Source organism: Ziziphus jujuba, chromosome 12, assembly GCF_031755915.1.
Source record: "Ziziphus jujuba cultivar Dongzao chromosome 12, ASM3175591v1".
NCBI lineage: Eukaryota > Viridiplantae > Streptophyta > Magnoliopsida > Rosales > Rhamnaceae > Ziziphus > Ziziphus jujuba.
The window spans coordinates 2,696,874-2,721,141 of record NC_083390.1 but is presented as its reverse complement, the minus strand read 5'-3'; the positions used below and the strand labels follow the sequence as shown (position 1 = coordinate 2,721,141).

Here is a 24,268-nt window from a genome sequence, read left to right as displayed (position 1 = left end):
TTATTCCACAATGACTTGCTAAGGTAGGTGTTCGAGATTCAGATGGTTAAAGCAGGTATATATATGTAACATGATGTAACAATTTCTTCATACCTTATAGAAGAAGTAAAAGGCCTTGAGAATGTGGTGTTTAGTTTAGAAAGAGAAATTGCTATAATTAATTACGTGAAAATCCAGTTAAAGAGATGATTTTCTATAATCCCCATGCAAAATAATATGTGGATCATTTTATTTCATGCTCATATAACATAGACCACCCGAACTGCTAAAGAAATGCACAGATAACAACTTACAAAGCACACATACACAATATATAGAGCTTTGAACCCTGGCTGGCGTACAACATCACATTCATCACAGCTTAAGGCTTACTAGCATAAGCCAAAAACAATTCCAAGTGAAAAAAAGATAGAATGTTTATCATAGTCCTGGATTAAAGGGTTGCATATTGAACCATCACAGTAAGCATCCTCCAAGGGACTGCGCCATCTCCCCCCTGCTTTCTCTTTGAGATCAGGGGATGTTGATGATGATGAAGAATATGATGTTTACTCCAATTACCGATATAATTATTACAGCCAAAAAAGTTAGCTATAATAAAAACCATGCCCACAATAACCAAAATCCCACTCGAACCTTCATCATTTTTCTCCCTGTGATCTCTTTTTCTATTTAAATTCAGACAATATCTGCTTGGCATTGATGGTAAACCAGAAAAGAAAACATAAATTTTTGTGAATTTGTCAGCACATGTAGACATTGTATCACCGCGTACTGCCAAAAAGCACCAAATATTTTCATTGTAGTAATCACCGTGAACATTTATGTAAGGAAATATCTGTTAAAATACAACATCGTCGCTGTAATTATTGCCATTCAAAGGCAGTTCCCCTGTTTTAGTTCTGTTTCACTGTGAAAATTTTCAAGTAGTTTTCTGTAGTTTGTGTTCCAAAGACTGACTTAATGAGCAATTTACATGACAAAAAATGTTAAAATAGATGATCAAATGATTTCACATTTTGGAGAAGATCACCATGAGTTTTTCTGCTCTTAACCAAATCAATTAAATCAGCCTATATTTGAGCTTGAAAAATCCAACCCCACTGGTTTAGTGATCAATTGTCACATTGGGTCTAATAAGAAAATATTTTGAACTATTACACCGATTTTCCTTCACAAGAAAATATGAAAAACATCATTCTTGCCATGCTATATGCTGTAGATGCAAGAACAACAAGAAAGTCAAACCTTATATATTGAGCTCAACGAGCTTCTAGTGTAGTTATGGTAATGCTATTCGAAGAAACAGCTTCTGGTGCTATAGACATTGGAGATTCAGGATTATGAGAGGCATTCTTTTGGAAAATAAATGCAGGGGTGTTGGGTTGAGGAAGAGGGGTTTCATTAGCCAACATGAAAATAACAGCAGACATGGTCGGTCTATCTTTTGCACCTTCCTGCACGCACAGTAGCCCAATGTGGATGCATTTTGAAACCTCCTTGGCAGAAAATGGGAGGCACAGCTGTGGATCAACTACATCCAACACTTTTCCTTCCTTCCATAATTCCCATATCTGTATCACTCAGAAAGATGACTTCTCATTTTTAATATGATTGTCAAAGCAAGCAATTAAGAGAAAGGTGGTTTGTTTAAGACTAAGCATGCATGAATTAATGATAAAATGACTATTATAATACTCATTTGTAATGACAAAGTGTATATGTTAAAAGTGAGCCTATTTTTTATATATAGTTTAAAATGGTTTTCATTTTACACATTTTTTTTTTTTATTTTAAGATTGCACTTTTGTACTTGGAAGCCTAACTATCATTTGAAGCAGAAGCCTATCATACACAACTAAAGTAAAAACTAAAAGAAAAAAACTGAAAACAAATAACATAGATGCTACCAAATGAGGACCTAGAAAAGCAAAACTTACATGTGCAATGAGGTTTGACCAGGAGCTTCCATTGATATTATCTGGCAAGGAGCTTCCATTGATATAATCTGTGTTCTTCCGGCCACTAATGATCTCTAATAGCAAAACACCGAAGCTGAACACATCAGATTTTGTTGAATACAGCCCTTGCATTGCATACTCCGGTGACATGTAACCACTGCAGTCACATGATATAAAAACAAAAGCATATAATCTTCTTCATCTCTTGTTTAAGTAAGTGGAGCATAATTGAATGAATGTGATCACTCACATTGTACCAACTACTCTATTTGTATTTGCTTGAATTTGGTCATCTCCAAACATCCTAGCCATTCCAAAATCTGAAATTTTTGGATTCATTGAAGCATCTAGTAGAACATTGCTAGCTTTTAGATCCCTGTGGATGATTTTCAGTCTTGAATCTTGGTGAAGATACAAGATCCCACGAACAATTCCAATAATAATTTCAAACCTCTTTGTCCAGTCCAAATGCGACCTTCTTGTTTCATCTAGAACATATAGCATCAAAGCTTCAGTCTAGTGAATGTTCAGTTAAAGATGTACATAATGACTCATAACAGTTTTATTACTTGCTCTTATCTGTAACAACCTATGTATAGCTTTGCATTTATGTATATCTATTTTGTTTATCTTTTGTACCTATTCTCTTGTATTTATACAGCAGTTCAATACATCAATAAAGAAAGGTTTCACACTACATTCTCCTCTGTTCTTTATGGTATCAGAGCACTAAAAACTTCATCAGTTTTTCGATCCTTTTTTTTCTCTCCATGGCCCAACACTTCACAGACGAAGCTTCTTCATCTGCACCCGTTGTCACTGTGCAAAATGAACCAACGTTCTCTGGCCAAAATCTTATTGTTCTGAACGTCGCCTCTCAATATCCTCTTCGTCTCACAGAGTCTAACTACTTTCCTTGGCGTGCCCAATTTGACTCTTTACTCATTGCCTACGATCTGTATGGCTATATCGATGGATCAAAATCTTGCCCTTCTCCAACTATCACCGATACCTCTATCGATCCTCCTTCCATTAAACCCAACCCGGATTATAATCATTGGGTTAGGCAAGACAAATTCCTGCTTAATGCCCTTCTTGCTTCTCTCACACCAGATATTGCTCATCTCGTCGCAACTGCTACAACCTCTTATACTGTATGGACCACACTGGCGACCCACTTCGCAAAACTGTCCAGATCCCATATTCTCCGTTTGAGACAGCGCCTCATCAAACCACCACAGCTTATATTATTTTTCTGGGTGCCAACCCCATTTCTTGGACATCAAGAAAACAAAAGTCCATATCCAGATCCTCTACCGAAGCTGAATACAAGGCTGCTACACATGCCACTCTTGAACTCTGCTGGTTGGAGAATTTACTCACAGAACTTGGTGTTCCCCTCTCCACACCACCAGCACTCTACTATGACAATTTAGGGGCTACATATCTTTGTTCTAATCCTCTCTTTCACTCACAAATGAAGCATGTAGGTGTGGACTTTAACTTTGTCCGGCAACGAGTTCAGTCTGGCAATCTCAGGGTATCTCATGTCTCCACACGTGATCAGCTGGCTGATATTTTACCCAAATCTCTAACTCGGTCATCGTTCTTGTCCAACAGGTCCAAAATCTGTGTTCTTCCAAGACCACACATTTTGAGGGGGCATAATGACTCATAACAGTTTGATCCCTTGCTCTTATCTGTAACAACCCATGTATAGCTTTGCATTTATGTTTATCTGTTGTGGTTATCTTTTGTACCTATTCTCTTGTATTTATACAGCAGTTCAATACATCAATAAAGACAGGTTTCGCACTACATTCTCCTCTGTTCTTTAGTACATGCATGATGAGAATGATAATATCCATGATTTTCATATGCACGACTTCAGTAAACTGATAGTTGTTTTGAAAAATTCTTACCAAATATGAAGTAGTCCAAGCTTTTGTTTGGCATGTATTCATATATTAGCATCTTCTCTTCCTTGTGGATGCAACAACCCAAAAGCCTTACGAGATTTCTGTGCTGTAGTTTTGCTATCACCGTTACTTCATTCTTAAACTCTTCTATTCCTTGTCTTGAATGTTTTGACAATCTTTTCACAGCTATCTCCTTTCCATCACCTAGTTGTCCCTGAAATCACACACCAGTTTTATATATATATATATATATATATCATTGAAATCCCATCTCCCTAGCTCTCTTCCTCTGTCATGATTTAATCAAGTCGTTTCAGTTCTAATCCAACACATTTTTCCTCGTACTTGTAAACATAGTACTAAATATTAATCAAAGAGCATATATTTCTCAATGATTTAGAGTAGCTAATTACCTTGTAGACAGAACCAAATCCACCTCGTCCAAGCTTATTTGCAGCAGAGAAATTGTTTGTGGCAGTAATTAAGGTTTTTAGATCAAAAAATGGTAAATCCGGATGTCTTTTACTCTGGCCAAGCTTCTCCTCCTCAGGGGATTCTTCAGAAGTAACGTTAGCATCATGGAACAGCCTACGATGTCCTTGACACAAAAACAGAGTTATCTGATTTCAGACAAATGATAGTAGAAAAGCAAGATATTAATCAATATACATATATAGGCAGGTTATATGTCTCTGGCTTTCCTTTTCACTTGTAAATTGAAACCTAGAATTTACCTTATGTCACAATAGTAATTCCACCAGCTAAGCCATAAGCCATTTAGCAAATAAAACACATAATCTTCCAACACAAAAGGAAGAAAATTAAATATTGTTTAGGACATAATGACTTTTAACCTACTGTTCAATTGTCGCATTAATTAGAAAGTTAAAAAAAAATTAATAACAAATAAAAAATAAATAATTGTTGCAATTTTAGTAGAAGACAAAGTGTAAGATTAAGTTTGACCTACCTAGTAAGTTTGACATACCTCTTCTTTTCCTCTGCAGGAACCAGTATGCAAAGAAACTGATGCTGAACAAAATTGAGACACCAGAGACTACCAAAATGATAAGCGTCTTCTTACTAACAAGCATACCTTTTTGTTTCTTAGCATACTGGGCTGAAAAAAAAAAAACAAAAACAAAAACAAAACAAAACAAAACTTAGACAATTAATTAAGATTTCAAAATGAATACAGGGGAAGGAAAATTTAACAGTTAACACGCTCAAATAAAAGAGAGAGTACCTAACTCGCGCTCATCAACACGAACGTATAAATCTTGACCACCAACATCTGTGAACTTTCTGGTATCCGTCAAATTTCCATGCCATAGTATACATCCACTCCCTCCACTTATATTAGCACTGGCATAAGCCGTGCAATTGCAGTTCCTCAAGCACTCCTTCTCACATGCTTTCAAGGTCAAACCGCTACTAATCACTTTAACATTAGAAGTATCAGGGCCTTTGACATTTGCCACATTCACAAACCCATCACCTTCACTGCAAATCAACGTCCCGGGCTTCCTTACACAGCCATGTTTTGCATCTCTCATGTACCATTCAGCAGGAGACTTGGGTTCGAATCCCGCCAAACAGGTGCACTCAAACTGTTCAGCATTGCTACTGTCACAAAGACCAAATGCACCACAATGATCATATTGGTCACAGCGGTCTGTGGGTGCCGACCACACTCCATTCCATCCTTGCTCACCTTGATCGTACCACCAATTAAAGCGTTCAACAATTCCAGACTCAGATACAACAATTCTTGACAAGACTGAGGAGTTGAGCACACCCCACGTTTGACTGATTTCATTGTTGTCGTTCACAAAACTCACATTGAAGAGGAATTTAATACCACTCAATCTGAACCCATTCCAGTGACCAGCTCTCCACCATGGAATCTGATCTTTGTACAAGAACTGTTGAGGGAACCCACTTGGGTTAATCCTGTAAGTGTAATTTCCTGATCCTGGATCATTTTCAGACTTCCAGGATGTCAGGAACCTATCCAGTCCAGTTCTTCGATCTATCCCAAGTTTCATGTTTGGAAGCATTGTGTCCGTTGGGTGGTCAAAACTCTGCCATATAACCTGTTTCGTGATGTTATGGAGCAAAACAAGGTTGCCTGAATCCAATAGCTGAGCTGCACAGTAACTTGCAGGTGAACATGCTGAAGAAGAAGCATTTGTGGACCAGACAACCTCAGCTGTTTGATTAATCCTGTTTTGGTAGAGCACGAGGTTGCCATTTGTAGTATCGATGGACAGAAAACCAGAGGAATCGTTTATAGGATTGTTTCTGTTAGCAACCCACACAACAGTTCGCTCTGGAATTTTGTGGTACCAAATTCCAACATAGCTGTAATTTGATATGCCTGGTGTGAAAAATCCGAGTGTAAAGGTTCCTCCGCTGGAGACTAAAACATTATTGTCTGTGTCTCTAATTGGGTGGCTATTTATGGATATTGTATCTAAGCAATTACAAATTCCGAAAAGAAGGAATTGAAACGGTATTGTATAGTGAATCATACCCTGTACTGCAAACTTCATAATCTTTTATTACTGATATGAGTTTTGTGCCTTTTTTGTTGAAACAGTTTGCATATTAGCAAAGTTGTCGTGCTTGCGTAAGAGGAAGCCATAGATGTAACAAAAGGAAAAGCGACCCAGCTGGCTTGTCAGCAAGGCATAAAGTCCAAGTCATAATTCCCAAACGAGACGGCAATTACCAAATACTATATAAAATGACAATTTAAAACTGATCTTCTGGAATCTGTCAGTTGACAATTTCATATAGATATCACCAACTCCCATTTTAGTCCCATTAGTAATAAAGTCTCACCATATTTTGGCTGCTATTATTATTATTATTATTATTATTCATTTTGTTTATTTTGTTTATTTTATTTATTTATTAATATTTTTAGTTAAGATGATATTAATTATATCATTGGTGGTGTAGGGAAAAAAAAAATGACAAAAGCTGGATTCATGTTTGCGAATCCATAAATGAATGAAAGTGAGGGCTTTGGTTTGGATTTTATCTATATAGTACGGGGTACAGTTTAAATTGTACCCACTACGAATAAATTAAAAAATAAATAAATAATTCATCAAAATAAATAAAACGGAGCAAACAGAGGAGGGGATGTAGATAAAACCAACTTTCAGAAACCGAAATTCTTTTACAGGTTTAGAAATTCTAATAATATATGGTCCATATCCCCATTGGCATTAGAGTTTCCCTTTCGTGTTGTCTAATAAATTTAATATTTCTACACGTACAAACAAAAATAGAGTGTTCTCCAAAAAACCAAAAATAGGTTCAGAAACTATCATTCTCCTTTCACACATGTTTTTTTGTCACTGATTCATAATTTAGTAGAAGGTTGCAACTTTATTAGATTTAATGTACTTGCTATTAAAATAGTTAAAGATGAGAGCTTTTACACGTAAAAGATCATGAGACTTTCTTAAGAGAAAATTCCATCTAATGTTGTCGTATGATATTTGACCACATAACAATAATGTCTAAAAATTCAACACTTTGTATTTCATATTAAGTTGATTTCTTCATGGTCTATTTTAAGTTACGTGTCAAAATAAATATATGACATCTTGATGCAGACCATATAGCCAATCAGCTTGCAGCATCCCCAATTTTTAGGATCTTGATAATTGGATATTATTTTCTTGAAACTCATCTTTATTGTTTGAGATCGGCATTATATAAGATTAATTTTTTATATTGGATGGACTTTATAAGTTTTTTGTCAAAATAGATTCCCATAACTTATTGAACATTTTGTTCAAAAATAGCTACTATTTAAAACCACCAATGTGGTATTGCTATATTGGAATGTTTTGGGGATTATACCCTACCCAGCAAGCATGTAATTATTGATTCCTCACTGTAAAAAAAAGTGAGATTTTTTGACAAATGGCGTAGCTCTAAACTGACCACTTATACTTGAAAGACCAGATAGCTAGATACAAGTCTTTTAGGCTACCAAAAATGAAGGTCCTATAGTGTGTAATAATTATTATAGCACTATTCTGTAATGTGACTTTAATTGGTTGAAAAATCCAATAAATAAATGCAATATGTTGGAACTTGAGCATGGAACAACAATGGGAATGAATTAATTATGTGCATTATTGTCTAATCATTAGGCATCATTTCTGTGGCTTTGCAAACAGTTAGAAAAAATAAAAGCCAAAAAGGACAAAACCAAAAACAGATGACGAAGAACATTGATACATCCTAAGTTTTGATCTTCACAAGGATTGGATATTTGGATTTATATTTTTGAAACTAATTTTTATTCACCTCCAATTTGGATCAATTCTCAAGCAAAATTCTCTTCAAATTCAATGCTATGATAGATCCTCAAAACCCAAAGTTGGATTTGCTAGCTTCTTGAATTCTATATGATAATTAATACTATATTTAACAATTTTGGTTTTATTGTTGTAGCAATTTAAGCCTTGTTTTTTGTCTTGTTTCTGCCTGCAACAAAATCTAGCTAGCTCTCCTCTACGATCAATCGGCATGGAATAATATCCAGAATGGATCATGTATTTGTTGTTTTCTAGTCATCAAGCACAATCAGTGTCGCTTTGCAAATAGTCGGAAAATAAAGCAAAGTCACAGAAACCAAAAACAGATCAAAAGGCAAAACAGAGAAGAAATAACAATGAAAATGACTGGCTTGTTTATTGTTTAGCAAGACCTATTTCTGTCATTGTGAAGAAATTAGATACAAAAAATACATGTTCTATATATATAGAGTAGAGGCCGTGTGGCATCTGATATATGACAGTACCTTCAAGACAAAAAAATCGTGGTTGACTATGTTCTTAGTTGAAAAATAATATAATTAGTAAATATAAATTGATGAGTTTATTATTACAATGACAATTAATATTCTTGTATACTTGTACAGAACTATTGTACTTTGTGGTTGTGCCGCCAAGATTTTCTACATGTACAAACTATAAATTAGAACCAACTAGCTAGGATGAATATGCAGATCACACATTTTAAGAGCTTAGAAATTGAGAAGTATTACTTATACGGAGATGATCATAATGAATAAAAAGAAGATCGGTTTGGTTTTATTAGTTGTGGCCATGATTCTTTCTGCTAACTTTGTAAGCTGTAATATTATTCATGGACATGTACGGCCTGATCATCATGGTAATTGGAAGAGAAATCATGATTTTCATCATCATCGTCATCATCATCAACATTATTCTCTCACCAATAGAAATCTGGAAGGAGGAACGCCTATGGAAGGGTGTAACATGGATATATGCAATCCATTTACCCAAAATTGCAAAGATGAATGTATCTGTGTTCCAACCAGCATTGTCATCGGGATCTGCGCTGGCAGATGTTGCTAATTGGATACATTAGTTCGTATGATAGCCATTGTTGCTTATATTATGGTGGTAAATATTGGTGCCCAATTACATATAATTTGGAATAACATATCTAATAAATTAGATATAGGCAATGAGGTTTATTATCCAGGACCGTGCGTATATATGTATCCAATACGAATCCCAGGTTGTGTGTCTGTTACGTTTTATATATATAAATATTGTGTGTCTGGTTTTTGGGAAGTTTCAATAATCTGTATGCACCTCTACCTCTATGAAGTGAGGCTTCAAATAATTAATCTGATTGAGATATATATATATATATATATATATGATTTTATATGGAATTATGCATGTGTGAACCAATTGAGTATGTTAATATCATCTATATGATTTTATATGGAATTATGCATGTGTGAACCAATTGAGTATGTTAATATCATCTTTATATATATATATATATATATATGTATATGATTTTATATGGAATTATGCATGTGTGAACCAATTGAGTATGTTAATATCATCTTTTAATTATGACAATTTAATTTTGATCAAATCAGAATATCTAATTTTATTGAAATATTGATCCACACCTATCCATATGTGAAGAGGCACGTTGATTAGAACTAAACATCTCTCTACATATGGATAGGCGTGTATATTCATATTTTAGTTACACAAGGATATGGAAAATTTGTTTTGTATATTATTTGTTTTATAATTGAATATTTTAAGGTTCTTATTTTAGGTACAAGCAAAGAGCAACTGCGTACACTATGTAATCAATTAAAAGCTGCATTAGAAAATGATATTGAAATTTCTATGCTCTTATAGAAAAAGTGAAGGCATTGAGAATGTAAGTTCTTACAAAGAAAAATTATTATTATTATTATGCGAATTATAATAATTGATTAGACAACAACTTACACCGTGCACCAATTTATATATGTAATTTTTTTTTTTTTGAATAATTCATCTAATTTACAAACTATCCAAAATTTTCATTTTCCATGATTCGAACTCGTGCTCACATAGACACAAATAGAGATGCTCTACCACTAGAACTAACTGCTTTGTCAATTTATATATGTAATTTTATACATATGTAAATTGAAACATATGCATATACAGGTAGAGACAAAGACAAAATTTTAATCTATTAGAAATATATTTTCATTTTGTTGAAATTTTACCAACCAACATAATAAATGCTAAAAGTCGAAGAAACAAACTTTTAACATTTATATGTATTATTTCTCACATAAAATAAGAATATATTTTTCAATAGATGAAAATAGAGGAAGAGGAAGATGGAGATGATGATTATTTATCTTCCCGTTCGAATCTGAGCCAACAGATCCAAAATTCTTATTACAGCTAACAAAGTTAGCCATAATAAAAACCATTGTCAAAACCAGCATTAAATGACTAATTACCTTCATCTTACTCTCCATATATATTTAGTACCGATACTGCTTGTTCTTTCTATATCTCTAAATTATTCTTCTCTTTTTTATGACTTCTAATTAAATTTGTTGTCGAACCTCCTAATTACAAACCCCATTTTATAGTCCAAAACACATATGTACACTACAAAATTTTGATGAAAATTATATAGATTCTCTACACCGGCCATACAGCAGTTAAGGTGGTGTATCGCCGGCATGGATGTTAAAATAATGTATAATAATAATAAATTAACATCAAGATCTGATCAATTTTTCTGCACATTGTTATATCTGCATGATCTTGTGATCACCACTCACAACCAAAAAAAAAAAAAAAAAAAAAAAAAAAAAAACCGAAATAGTAGAGATCTGCGGCAAATATAACAAATGGTAATGTCAATTTGTCTTTGTCATTGTAATTGTAACCCCCAAGTTTTATAAATAATTAAATATAGGTTTCATCTTTGTATGATCAGATTCTGCATCTTCATTATCTAATTTTTGTTACACATTATCAAGCTATATCTATATATAATATTTGTTGCATAGATTTTGTTTATATAATATTTAAGGAATTGTTGTATAGGTAATTTTAGTAGTTGTTAAGGTTCCGACTGGAACTTATGAAAGGATCATTATTCTGAGTTTTTCATTGGGGAAAAAAACTATTTAAAAAAAAAAAAAAAAAGATAATTATTCTGAGAAGTCAAGGGTTTCAGATTTCTGGTCAAACCGATATATGTTGACCCAATCCTGAGGCAGCTGGCGAAGATACATCAATTCCGTCCAGCATGTCCACTCTCATTTCGACCCACAATTTTATTTTTTATTTTTTTTTAAAAAAAGGTGCACTCAATCTTACAAAAGCACCCAAATCACTATTCCAGTGATTTTTGTATTTGTAGGTGAAAATACACATTTAGATATATGATTCAAACCATAACCTGGATTTCTATTTAATTATAATGAGATTAATATCAATAAAAAAACTGCAAATATAAATAATTAATATTAGAGATCTGAGGCAAATATAACAAATGGTAATGTTAATTTGTCGTTCTAATTATGACCCATAATTAATAGCGGTTGCATCTTTGTATGATCAGCATCTTCATCATCTAATTTCTTTTACACATTACCTGTGACCATATATAATATATGTGCATAGATATTGTTCATATAATATTTGATTGTTTGTCATTATTTAATATAAGTTGGAATTGTTGTATGGGAAATTTTAATAGTGATAATATTCCGACGGGAATTTGTAAAATGATGATAATTCTGGGTTGTTCATTAAAAAATAATAATAATAATAATAATTAAAATTCTGAGCTTCTAGTCAAGGGTCTCAGATTTCTGGTCAAACCAATATATGGCGACCCAAGCTTGAGGCAGGCCAAGCCTGATCCAATGTTTCGGATCAACATGTGCACTCTCACTTACCATAAAAAAATAATAATAAAATAAAATAAAATAAAAAGTGCATTCTCACAAAAGCACCCCATCCAAAATAAAATGTTCAAATCACTATTCGAGTTATTTTTGTATTTCAAATCTTAAAGTAAATACTTATCCGATTATTTATAATGAAATTAATATTGCTAAAAAAAAATCACGAGCTATGTTTTTGGAAAACCCTACATGTGGCACTCATGTTTCCAAACAGTAAGACCTATAAATAGTTAGAGAAATTCTCTTTAAAGATATGTTCTTTCAAGTCCCTGACATATTTTTCAAGGAAGATTTTCATCTGGCTTGAGTATTAGCAAGTAATAGTCCGGTACTATACCAATCCTCCTGGCTCTTCTTCTTTCTTGTTTTCAGCCGCTTACCATCGAGCTTTCACTGGAAATTTCACGTAGTTCACTCTTGATTAACAGTTTGTGTGCAAACATTTTTCCTAAGATTGAGCTTGATATGGCCAGCAGGACGTTGAAAGTGTAATAACACTGAAAATTGAGGACTTTATTTCTTTTTTTTTTTTTTGGGGTATGAAAAATTGAAAACTTAGATGTCAATAACATTCCTTTGAAGTTCGGGTACCCATTGTCAGAAGACATGTGGGCTTCCAACATATATTTTTTTATATATTACTCTCAGACAAATTTGTGGCAACTTCTGGGCTCATGGTCTAAATTGCTTCGATCTTTGTGCTCTAAATAGGCCCAGCCCAATGGTATCTCGGTAAAATAGACCTCCTATAACTATTACGAGGCTACAATTTATTTTAATTTGGGAGAGATTACTCGGTACAATCCATGTTTATATATTTTCCTTTTCACGTAAAATATGAGTTTTATTTGTTAAATAAATTCATAATTGTAGATCTAATATAATCAATTACTTACTTATAGAGTCTATTCATGCTATTAATGGGACTGACTTATTTTAATATTTTGTAGTAGAGTCCTTGGTCACACACTCTTTATAAGACTCCAGTTGGCCCATTGGACTGGAGGACCAATTCTATTTATAAGCCCATTGACTTACCTATATTTTTCCTAGTATTATTATATTATTAAATTATTAGTATTTTGTGTGTGTTAAAATTAATGGATAAGTGTGACTTGCAGAGATTATAAAAGGTCTAAGGCAAGCAAACAAATATATGCCATATGGTATTTTGATATTAGGGTTTTCAGGGATCTGAAAGTGGTTTGAGAGTAGTGTATCCATAGGCACTACTTTACATTGTTTTCTATTTTGTAAAATTAAAGATTTAATTTATCAATGGCTGCGGTTGAAGATTAGTAATTTATGATTTATGGAATTCATTATGTATGTTTAGATCCGTAAAATTCTAACAATTGGTATCAAAGCATGGTTACTATGCATAATAAATTTCTTTGTGATTAGTCTTCGTTGTATCTAAGATGATCGGATTGAACAGCATATATTCGGTCATCAAATTCAGCCATTGATGATCTATACATTGATTACATGATGTTTATTTTTATTATTGTTTGCTCTTCCTTTATTAATCGGATACTATATGTTGATTGTCTGTGAAATATAATCCGACTGTTATATACTCAATAATAATAATAATAATAATAATAATAATAATAATAATAATAAAATTATAAAATTATAAAATTTTCGGCCGTATATTGCTTTTGCAAAATATTGAGAAAATTGTGTTTTGTATGAATTTTTGATCTGGGTATTGTGGTTCTTGTTCTCTAAGTCTAATGGAATTAATTTTTTAAGTTAATTAGAACTGAAAACTTTGAAATTGGATTTGAAAATTCTTGTTTAAAGGCCGAATTCATCTTGTTTGGGTGTTAAACTTTGGAGGTTTTTTTTATTCAAATTGAATTGGGGAAACAATTTCCTGTAACTAGAAGAACCTAAAGCCGCCAGAATCATTGAAAACGATGGTCGGAACGGCGAGATAAAGTCGGGTGAAAATAGCAGGTGGCGTGACCCGTTTGGACTGAAACCGAATCCCCCGTGACCCGGTTGTGTGAAGAAGAAGAGAGAAACGACATGCCATTTGGAGCCTTGGTGCTGACATCAACAGCACAAAAAAAAAAAAAAAAAAAAAAAAAAAAAACTTTTTTTTTCTTTTTACTTTTATTTTATTTATTTATTTATTTGGTTATTTGTTTATTTATCTATTGGTCACTCTTATTAACCAAAAAAACAAAAAAAAAAAGGATGTTATTCATTTATTTATTTGTTTATTTATTTCATTCCAATTTTATTGAATTAAATTACATATCTATGCTTGATGAATTGGATTGTGTTAACTTTCCCTAAAGAGGCTTTGTGCCTAGTTGGTATAGTAGTGTGGAATTTTAAGTACTCACCTATCGTGAGACTTATTTTGTTTGCATTATGTGTACCAATGTAATGTATGTTGGCATAGTGGATGAGATGTTTTATATTTACCTATTTCATGAAATTGCCAATATGTTATTTTCTCCCACTTATTAATCAGGGTCTATAAGGGTAACTAAACTACCATGTCGATGGTTTTAGTTGCTTTATATGACGCCTGAAATGGCAGTGGAAGTTAATTAAATGCCATGTATCACAGGTTCTGAGTTACCCTGTCGATGATTCAGTTCAATGCATTTGATTGTGATTATTTGGTTGACTGTCCCTGGTCCGCAAAAGGGTATCTGTAGTGCTACAAATACCCTAACGATATTGATATTTTATGTTTTGTATTAAAGGGCTGGAAAATAGTTATTGTTTTATATATATTAAATATTTCATTGTGCTTACTATTTTCACAGTTAGTAGCACCCCCAAATATTCTGCCTATGACTGCCATGATGAAATTGGATGGGACAAACTATCAGAAGTGGAAGAAGACTTTAGTTATGAATTTGACATTTATGAAATTGGATTTGGCTTTAGAGATAGATCCACCAGAGATACCAACTGATGAGAGTAGTGCAGCAAATAGGAAACTTTATGAGGATTGGAAGCATTCTAATAAGTGCTGCATGATGATGATGGAGAATTACATGGATGAAACTATATATGCTAGTATTCCTAAGGCTGATATAGCAAAGGAACTTCTTGAGGAGATAGGAAAGAAATTTATCAAGTTTGATATGAATGAGAAGCATTATTATTTGGACCTTTTGAATAATACTAAGTATGATGATGCTTATTAGATAGGAGAAAGGAAAGAGTACTTCAATAAAAAGTGTGGCTACTACAATAAAATTGGACACAAGAAGATAGAGTGTTGGAATTTAAAGGGAAAGCAAGAAAAGAAAGGGGATGATAAGGCAAAGGGGCCAACCAATCTTGAGCAACACGTTTATATGGGAGATAACTCAAGAGTGAAGGTGGATATCATGGGAACAATCAAGTTGAAGCTTGCCACTATATATGTTTTAGAATTACAAGAAGTTTCATATGTACCCTCAATTAGGATGAACTTGTTATCTATTTCACTTTTGGATAGTCAAGGTTTTAATTTTTTGTTTGAGAATAATAAAGTTGAGATGTATAAGGATGATAAAGTTGTTGGTTTTGGAACTTTATGTGGCAATTTATATAAACTTGATTTATTTAGTAATGGTCTCAATTCTTCTATTAATTTTGTTGTTGCCCCTATTATTGCTTCTAAACGTCCAAGAGTTAATGATAATTCTTCAATATTGTGGCATAAGCATTTAGGACATATTTCTAAGCACAGGATGGAAATGTTAGTGAAGGATGGAATACTTGCTAATCTTGATTTCTCCGATCTGTCGACTTGTGTAGAATGTGTGAAAGGGAAGCTAACTTTCAAGATTAGAAAGGATAAGATAGTAAGGTGTGGAGATGTTTTGGAATTAATCCATACTGATGTATGTGGACCTTTCACTCCAACTGCTTTGGGTGGTTATAGGTATTTTATTACCTTTATTGATGATTTTTCTCATTATGGACATGTTGAGCTTATCCGTGAGAAGTCAGATTCTTTAGTTGCTTTTAAGGAGTTTAAGGTAAAGATGGAGCTTCAAAAGAATAAGAAGATAAAAGCTATGAGGCCTAATAGAGGTGGTGAATTTTATGGCAGATATGATACACTGGACGGAATCCAGGACCATTCGCAATTTATTGACATGAGTGTAGCATTGATGCATAATATACAATGCCTGGTACACCTCAGCAGAATGGCATAGCTGAGAGGAGAAATCGCACTTTGTTGGACATGGTACGATCTATGTTGGCAAATTCTAGCTTGCCAGATTACTTGTGGGGAGAGGCTTTAAGGACGGCTGCTTATATTTTGAATCAAGTTCTAAGTAAATCCATTTCTAAGACTCCTTTTGAGTTATGGTCAGGGAAAAAGCCTAATTTGCATCATTTTCGAGTATGGGGTTGCAAAGTTAAAGTAAGGATTTATAATCCCCAAGTTAAGAAGTTGGATCCTAAAACTATAAGTGGGTATTTTGTTGGCTATTGTATAGAATCTAGGGGTTCAAGATTCTTTTGTCCATCTCACACCACGAGAATTGTTGAATCAGACAGGGCTACTTATTTTGAAGATGATTTTGGGTTTGATGATAGTAATGGTCCAAGGAAGCCTCAATTTAGAGAAGAAAATATATTCATTCCCAGTGTTGTAGTTCCTGATAAAGATATTATTAATCCAGTAGTTGATGAACCAATAGTTGATCAGGATGAACCCATCATTGAAAAGCAAAATATCCCAGCTATTGTAAATGCTGATGTGCCTTTGAGAAGGTCACAAAGGACTAGGAGGTTAGCTATTCCTGATGACTATGAGGTTTACTTGCAGGAGCATGATTTTGACATAAGTGATGATTTAGATCCAGTCACTTATGAGGAAGCCATAAGCAGTTCGCACTCAAATTTTTGGTTGGATGCAATGGAAGATGAAATGAAATCCATGGCATCAAATGGTGTTTAGGATTTGGTTGAGTTACCATTGGGCAGCAAGCCTATAGGGTGCAAATGGGTCTTTAAGACTAAAAGAGACTCTAATGGTCAAGTAGAGAGGTATAAGGCTAGACTTGTAGCCAAAGGGTTTAGCCAAAAGGAAGGAATTGATTATATAGAGATATTCTCTCCTGTATCCATAAAGGATTCTTTTAGAATCATTATGCAATTGTGGCACATTATGACCTAGAGTTGCATCAGATAGATGTCATAACTGCTTTTCTGAATGGTGATTTATTTGAATATGTGTATATGGTTCAACCAGTTGGCTTCCACCAAACAGGAAATTGTAATTTGGTTTGTAAGCTTAAGAAGTCAATTTATGGTCTTAAGCAGGTTTCGAAGCAATGGTATCTTAAGTTTGATGAGGTTGTCATCCAAAATGGCTTTAAGGAGAATGTTGTTGATAGATGCATATATATCAAGGTCAGTGGGAGTAGTTTTATATTTCTGGTGATGTATGTTGATGATATATTTTTGACTACTAATGACACTGACCTATTGGTTAAGACAAAGTAGATGTTGTGCAACCATTTTGATATGAAAGATCTTGGAGAGGCTTCTTTTGTTTTGGGCATCAAGATTGTTCGAGATAGAACTAATTATGTGTAGCAATTGTCTCAAAAAGCTATATTGATAAAATCCTTAAGAGATTTGATATGCATAATTGTTCTCCTGGAATTGTACCGGTCACAAAGGGTAAAAGATTTTCTAAGAATCAATGTCTCAAGAATGATAAAGAGAGGATGGCGATGAGAAATATTCGCTATTCTTCAGCAGTGGGTAGTTTGATGTATGCTCAAGTATGTACACGGCCTGATATAGCTTTTGCTGTGGGTGTGCTTGGTAGATTTATGAGAAATCCTGGTCCTATTTATTACCAAGCAGTTAAAAAGGTCTTTAACTATCTTCAGAGTATTAAAGATCATATGTTGACATATCGACACACCAACTCCCTTGATGTTATTGGTTATAGTGATGCAGATTATAAAGGCTGTGTGGATGATAAGAAATATACCATTAGATATATATTTATCATGGTAGGAGGTGCGGTATCGTGACGCAGTGCCAAACAATCAGTGACAGCATCTTCAACTATAGAGGCAAAGTATGTGGTGTGTTATGAGGCTACTCATCATGCAGTTTGGCTTCGAAATTTTATTCGTGAGTTGGGAGTGGTTGACTCCATTGAGAGGTCTATTATGATGTATTGTGACAATACTGCAGCAGTATCTTTCTCCAATAATTTAAAAAGTACCCCTGGTGCGAGGTACATTGATGTTAAGTATTTTGTGGTTAAGGAGAAAGTTGAAGAAGGGCTCATTACTATAGTTCACAAGCCTACTTACAGCATGGTGGTAGATCCACTGACCAAGGCCTTACCCGTAGGCATATCTGAGGAGCATGTGTCCCGTATGGGATTGTTAGACAGTTGAAACTGCTGTGGGTTAGTGGAAGTTTATTATATTTTCTGCAGTAATATCCATGTTGAGTATTATTTATTTCTTTAAGTATTTTGATACAATGATGTATGTGGATCATTATTTATTTATGAGATGATTTATTACACATATTATTGCTCCTATATTTACAGGCCTGTTGAGACTATTAATCTATGTGTATGTGTATATTGATCCATAGGTGCCATGGTGAGTCCCTACTACCTAGTTTGGGTATATTGTTGTATCCTGTCGATACACAATGTGCTCGGCTGAAATGGTATTTGTGTGTCGGGGGATTGCACGTGATTAAGTAAATCTCTACTACCTAAACTGAGTTTATAGCATGCAAAGTGTTCAGTTGAAATGGTATCATGTTTTGGGAGATTTACTGAGAGAATCTCTACTGCCTAGTCTAGTATATTGTTATGCCCTATTGGTATGCTATATATTTAGATGAAATGGCATTATGGTTCGGGAGATACTATAGTAAGTGAATTTGGATTATATATATCATGATGATTATGCAGTCCAAGTGAGAGAATATTAAATAAATTAATAATTATGGACTTAGCATAATCAATTACTCACTTACAGGGCCTATTTATGCCATTAATAGGAATGGTTTATTTTAATATTTTGTAGTAGAGCCCTTGATCACATACTCTCTATAAGACTCCGGTTGGTCCATTGGACTGGAAGATCAAATTTCTTTATAAGCCCATTGACTTACCTATATTTTTCCTAGTATTATTATATTATTAAATTATTAGTATTTTGTATGTATTAAAATTAATGGGTAAGTGTGAGTTGCAGAGACTATAAAAGGTCTAAGGCAAGCAAACAAATATATGTCATACGGTATTTTGATATTAGGATTTTCAGAGATCTGAGAGTGGTTTGAGAGTAGTGTGTCCATAGGCACTACTTTACATTGTTTTCTATTTTGCAGGATTAAAGATTTAATTTATCAATGGCTGCAGTTGGAAGTTAGTAATTTATGATTTATGAAATTTATTATGTATGTTTAGATTCGTAAAATTCTAACATTATTATGTGCGATCTATATTCTATGTGAGAGGAAGGGTGTATATACATGGTGTGAATAATTTTTCTTAATTTAACATGATGTTTAGAATTTTACTTTTTTGGGTAATAGACAATTTTTAGAAGTTAGAAATGGTTCTTGTATGAAAAACTTCCATTATTTCTACTTACCACATCAAGCAAAGAAACCTTAAGTACCTTGTTTTCAAAGATTAATCTGAGTGGTGCACTCTAAAATCCCAGTCTTACTTTTGGGTTTTAAACCGTAATTAGAAACTAATTATAAGTTGATCTTTATATTTGTTCTCTTTGTTGGTATCTACCATTTGCAAGAGATGATCAAATAGAAGCTAATATAAAAATTACCTTCTTCTTACTCTCCATATATATATATATATATATATATATATATATATGTATATATATATATGTCTATATATTTAGTACTGCTACTTCTTTTTCTTTCTATATCTCTATGTAACATCCCACATCGGTTGGAGAGGGGCACGAAGCGGTCTTTAGAAGACTGTGGATACCTCTCCCTTCAAGACGCGTTTTGACAAAACCTTGAGGCCAGGGGGGAGAGAGGGAGTGAACCCTGGGCCAAAGAGGACAATATTTTGATGCGGGTGGTACTGGGCTGTTACAGTAGTATCAGAGCCGGACCCGGATCGGTGTGCCAGCGAGGACGCTGGGCCCCAAGGAGGGAGGATTGTAACATCCCACATCGGTTGGAGAGGGGCACGAAACGGTCTTTAGAAGACTGTGGATACATTTCCCTTCAAGACGCGTTTTGACAAAACTTTGAGGCCAGGGGGGAGAGAGAAAGTGAACCCTAGGCCAAAGAGAACAATATTTTGATGCGGGTGGTACTGGGCTGTTACATCTAAATTACTCTTGTCTTTTTGATGGTGTATCAGCCGGCATGGATAGCAAAATAAGTGTTAAAGATCTCTGGTAAACGTTTCAAATATATATTGTCAATTCGACATTGTAATTCTAACCAATAAGTTTTACAATGATTCATATTGGTAACAGATCTTTTCTCTAATGTTTTTTTTTTTTTTCTTAAATATAAGTACATGGGTCATCTTTTTTGGCTCAAAATATATGTATATTTACAGCAAGTTTCTCAGGTGGCTTGTACTCTAGGTGATGCGGGACATGAGGTACAGCATATTTTATGCGTGAGGAAGGTTCAACCTAAACTTCTAATAAACGTGATTGACGGGTTTCATCTCATGCACACGAATGTATGCCTGAGGAAGGTACAGCCTAAACTTCTAATAAACATGATTGATGGGTTTCATCTCGTTCATACGAAGGGCTCTCATGCATAAGTATGACTCGCATCCTAGCATGACCTCCTCCATGTGCCTCTGGTATAGACGTCCCATTGCTACACCACCTATGGCGGTTTCTTCTCATGAAGAGGATGGTTTTGTTTGGAAACAGATTTGATATCATTTTTCAAGATTTGAAATTTCAACCTAAAATTAAAGTAATCTAAACCTTTTATATACTTTTTAAAATACTCATATCTTACTAATTTAGGATTTATGTTTACAATATATGTAGATAAAACTTTATTTATGTATATTTAGTAAGTTAAAAAAAATTTCCTAAGCTTGGTATGCCGGCCGTACGCAGAAATTAGTATAATGATATTGAAAATTGAGGATTCAGATGTGAATAATACTCTTTGAAATATTCAAGTACCAAATTCTCAGAAGCTAACGATGTGCCTTCCACACAGGCACACACACACACACACATATATATATATATATATATATAAAATGTGGAAAAGGATGGAAAAATGTGTAAAAACCTATATAGTTTTTAGGGTGGGTTTGGCATGCACCTTATAAAATGATGTTGCTCATATATATAATCAATTACAGTGAATCAGTATTGGCTTGTAAATTCATCAATTTTAAGCCAATTCTAACTAGCAACAACCAAACAGATATAATCAATTTGGAGGAAATTAGTCTACTAAAAATTTCCAAGGAATTTAAGATTGCAAATATCCTTTTCCTTAGTTTTCGTTTTTTTTTAATATCTTTTTTTCTTTAATTTACTTGTTTGAAATTGCCCTTTGTCTTTAAAAAAAATAAAGAAAAAAGAAAAAAGGAAGAATAGATACTTAATACCGCAGGACTTGACCTTATTAAAACGAAAAGGGCTTTTGTACCCCATAAGAATACTTCTTTTAACTTATTTTATTCAACTTTATCTATGAATGATATTGAAGTTTAGATCACTTTTATACAGTAGAGAAATAATTAATTAATTTGATTCTTCTGACTACTGTACATTAGAATCCTTCCAATATATATGGTCAGACATTGCTGCTTTACCTTACCTCATCGAGAAAATGTAAACAAAGTTTGCAATCTTGAAGTTGATCAATTAGGAAAATGAAAAAGTGGGATTAAGCGAGAGAAGCATGAAAAACGGGGTCAGTGTACGAGTTCATACATCCATATTTATCATTTTGGACAGCAGCCTGTGAATACGTTTACAAATTAAATAATAATAAACAAACTAAAAAGAACAAAACAAAACAAAACAAAAAAACAAAATATATATACATGTAAAAACGTGTACAGTTTTTGGATAAAAATTCTTCCAAAGCTCATGTAAAAAAAATAATAATGAAAAATAAGAGAGTAAATTTAAAGTTAAGTTTTTTAATCAAAATTTTAATATTTAATAATTTAATATCATTATAATGTTTTTATCTATAATAAATAAATGTATAATAATATCAATTTAATAACTATTTAAAACCTATCATATATTTGTTTATTAAAATTTTAATAAAATAATTTGATATATTGACATCCAAATCAATCCCTAAACGATCCATACTCATGATCCAATAGGCCCAGCATCAGGCTTAGGCCCAGACCCAATTTTATTTTGTAACTTCAGAGTTTTTGAGCCAATTCTAAAAACTCTACATTATTTCTACCAACCATATAAATTATCAAGCAACTTTCGATGTATCTTATCAAAAAACAAAAAAAAAAGTAACTTAATTAAAAACTAATTACAAGTCGACTTATTAACTGCTATAACCTTGTAAGTCGCATAATAGATATTATAAAAAATTACTTGACAAATGTTGAGGAAAAGAATATAACCTAACTAAAGCTGTTAAAAAGGCCATTTATTATTTATTTTTTACTTGAATATTTTAAGGTTCTTATTTTAGATACAAACGCAGAGCAATAAGTATTATGTAATTAAAAGCTGCATGAGAAATGTGATAATGAAGTTTTTTTCTATATATGCCCTCATATAGAAGAAATGGAAGGCATTGATCAAAATGTGAGTTTTACAAATTACGAGAAATTGTTATTATATATTATCCGAACTATAATATAATTGACTAGACAAAAACATACCACCAATTCACACTCAAAATTTCATCCATGTAAATTAGACCAAATATATTTTATCAAAAAAAAAAAAAGAAAAAAAACAGACAGAGAAAGTTTTGATTTGTTAAAAACATATTGTCATCATTAAAAATTATATTATAAAATGACAAATGTTAAAAGTGCTATTTTGGTTGAAAAAATTTAGCAGGGAAGTAACAACTAGTTAAAACTAATTACCATATTTTATATTCTATTCCATATAGAATAAGAACATGTTTCCAAAACAAATCAAAATTTTATGTATACCAACCTAATTAGCAACAAGAGCCAGAACATATCTAGATGGCAATGTTGTACCATATTTTATATTCTATTCCATATAGAATAAGAACATGTTTCCAAAACAAATCAAAATTTTATGTATACCAACCTAATTAGCAACAAGAGCCAGAACATATCTAGATGGCAATGTTGCTCGGAATGCATAGTCACAGAAGACATCGGCGATAGGGCTGTGTAAAATCACCAACACACGCATTTGGCAAAGGGCCCTCCACCTTCGACCTTTGTCGACTTTGAGAATGATAATGGATATTGACGAAGATGATGAATGATAATGGACATTGATGAAGATGATGATTTCTCTTCCAATATCATTACAGCCAATACATCTAATATTGTTATTATATTTAACAAAGTTAGACCAAAACCAACACCAAATTTTTATAGCCAAAACACATTATTTATATGCTACAACATTTTGATAATATACATATATACATTTTTTTTTTTTTGGAAAGAAAAATGATATATATATCTATATATACTTTTTTTTTTTACTTTTTTTTTTGAAACAATTATATAAAAAATATATATATGCATATATATATATATACACATACATATATATCCTCACCATCAAAGAAATTAAGATTGGTGGGGAGGAGCATTATCAGCTGGCATGGATAGAAAACTAATAATAATTATATTAATGATGATAGTGACAATTAAAATCAATGTCAAATTTTCAGTTAATTTATCAGTACATGTAGACATCTTGTCACCACATACAACCAAAAATTACTAGATATCTCTAGACAAATATAACAAATATTTTTTTATTATTATAACCCATAAGTAGTTTGTAATCATTTACATCGGTTGGATAAGTATGATCATCCTCATCATCATCTACTTAATTTCTTTAATTTAAATTATATACATAATCTATATATGTGAACATAAAAGTATA

The 24,268-nt window shown here is 32.9% G+C and overlaps 1 protein-coding gene across 2 annotated transcripts; it reads right to left on the bottom strand.

Moving 5' to 3' along the window:
* Positions 1-610: 610 nt before the first annotated feature.
* Positions 611-6,486, bottom strand: LOC112493162 (G-type lectin S-receptor-like serine/threonine-protein kinase RKS1). 2 transcript variants are annotated; one of them, XM_048463136.2, is made up of 7 exons: positions 5,127-6,486; positions 4,869-5,000; positions 4,294-4,478; positions 3,884-4,094; positions 2,212-2,449; positions 1,941-2,118; positions 611-1,574 (listed from the first exon to the last, which is right to left on the bottom strand). In XM_048463136.2, the coding sequence occupies exons 1-7, from the start codon at positions 6,433-6,435 to the stop codon at positions 1,263-1,265; spliced, it is 2,565 nt and encodes an 854-aa protein (XP_048319093.2). In that variant the 5' UTR covers positions 6,436-6,486; the 3' UTR covers positions 611-1,262. The 2 variants fall into 2 exon arrangements, with proteins under 2 accessions (XP_048319093.2, XP_048319092.2); XM_048463135.2 differs by having other exon boundaries at positions 612-1,574; positions 4,851-5,000.
* Between the last annotated feature and the right edge of the window lie 17,782 nt (positions 6,487-24,268).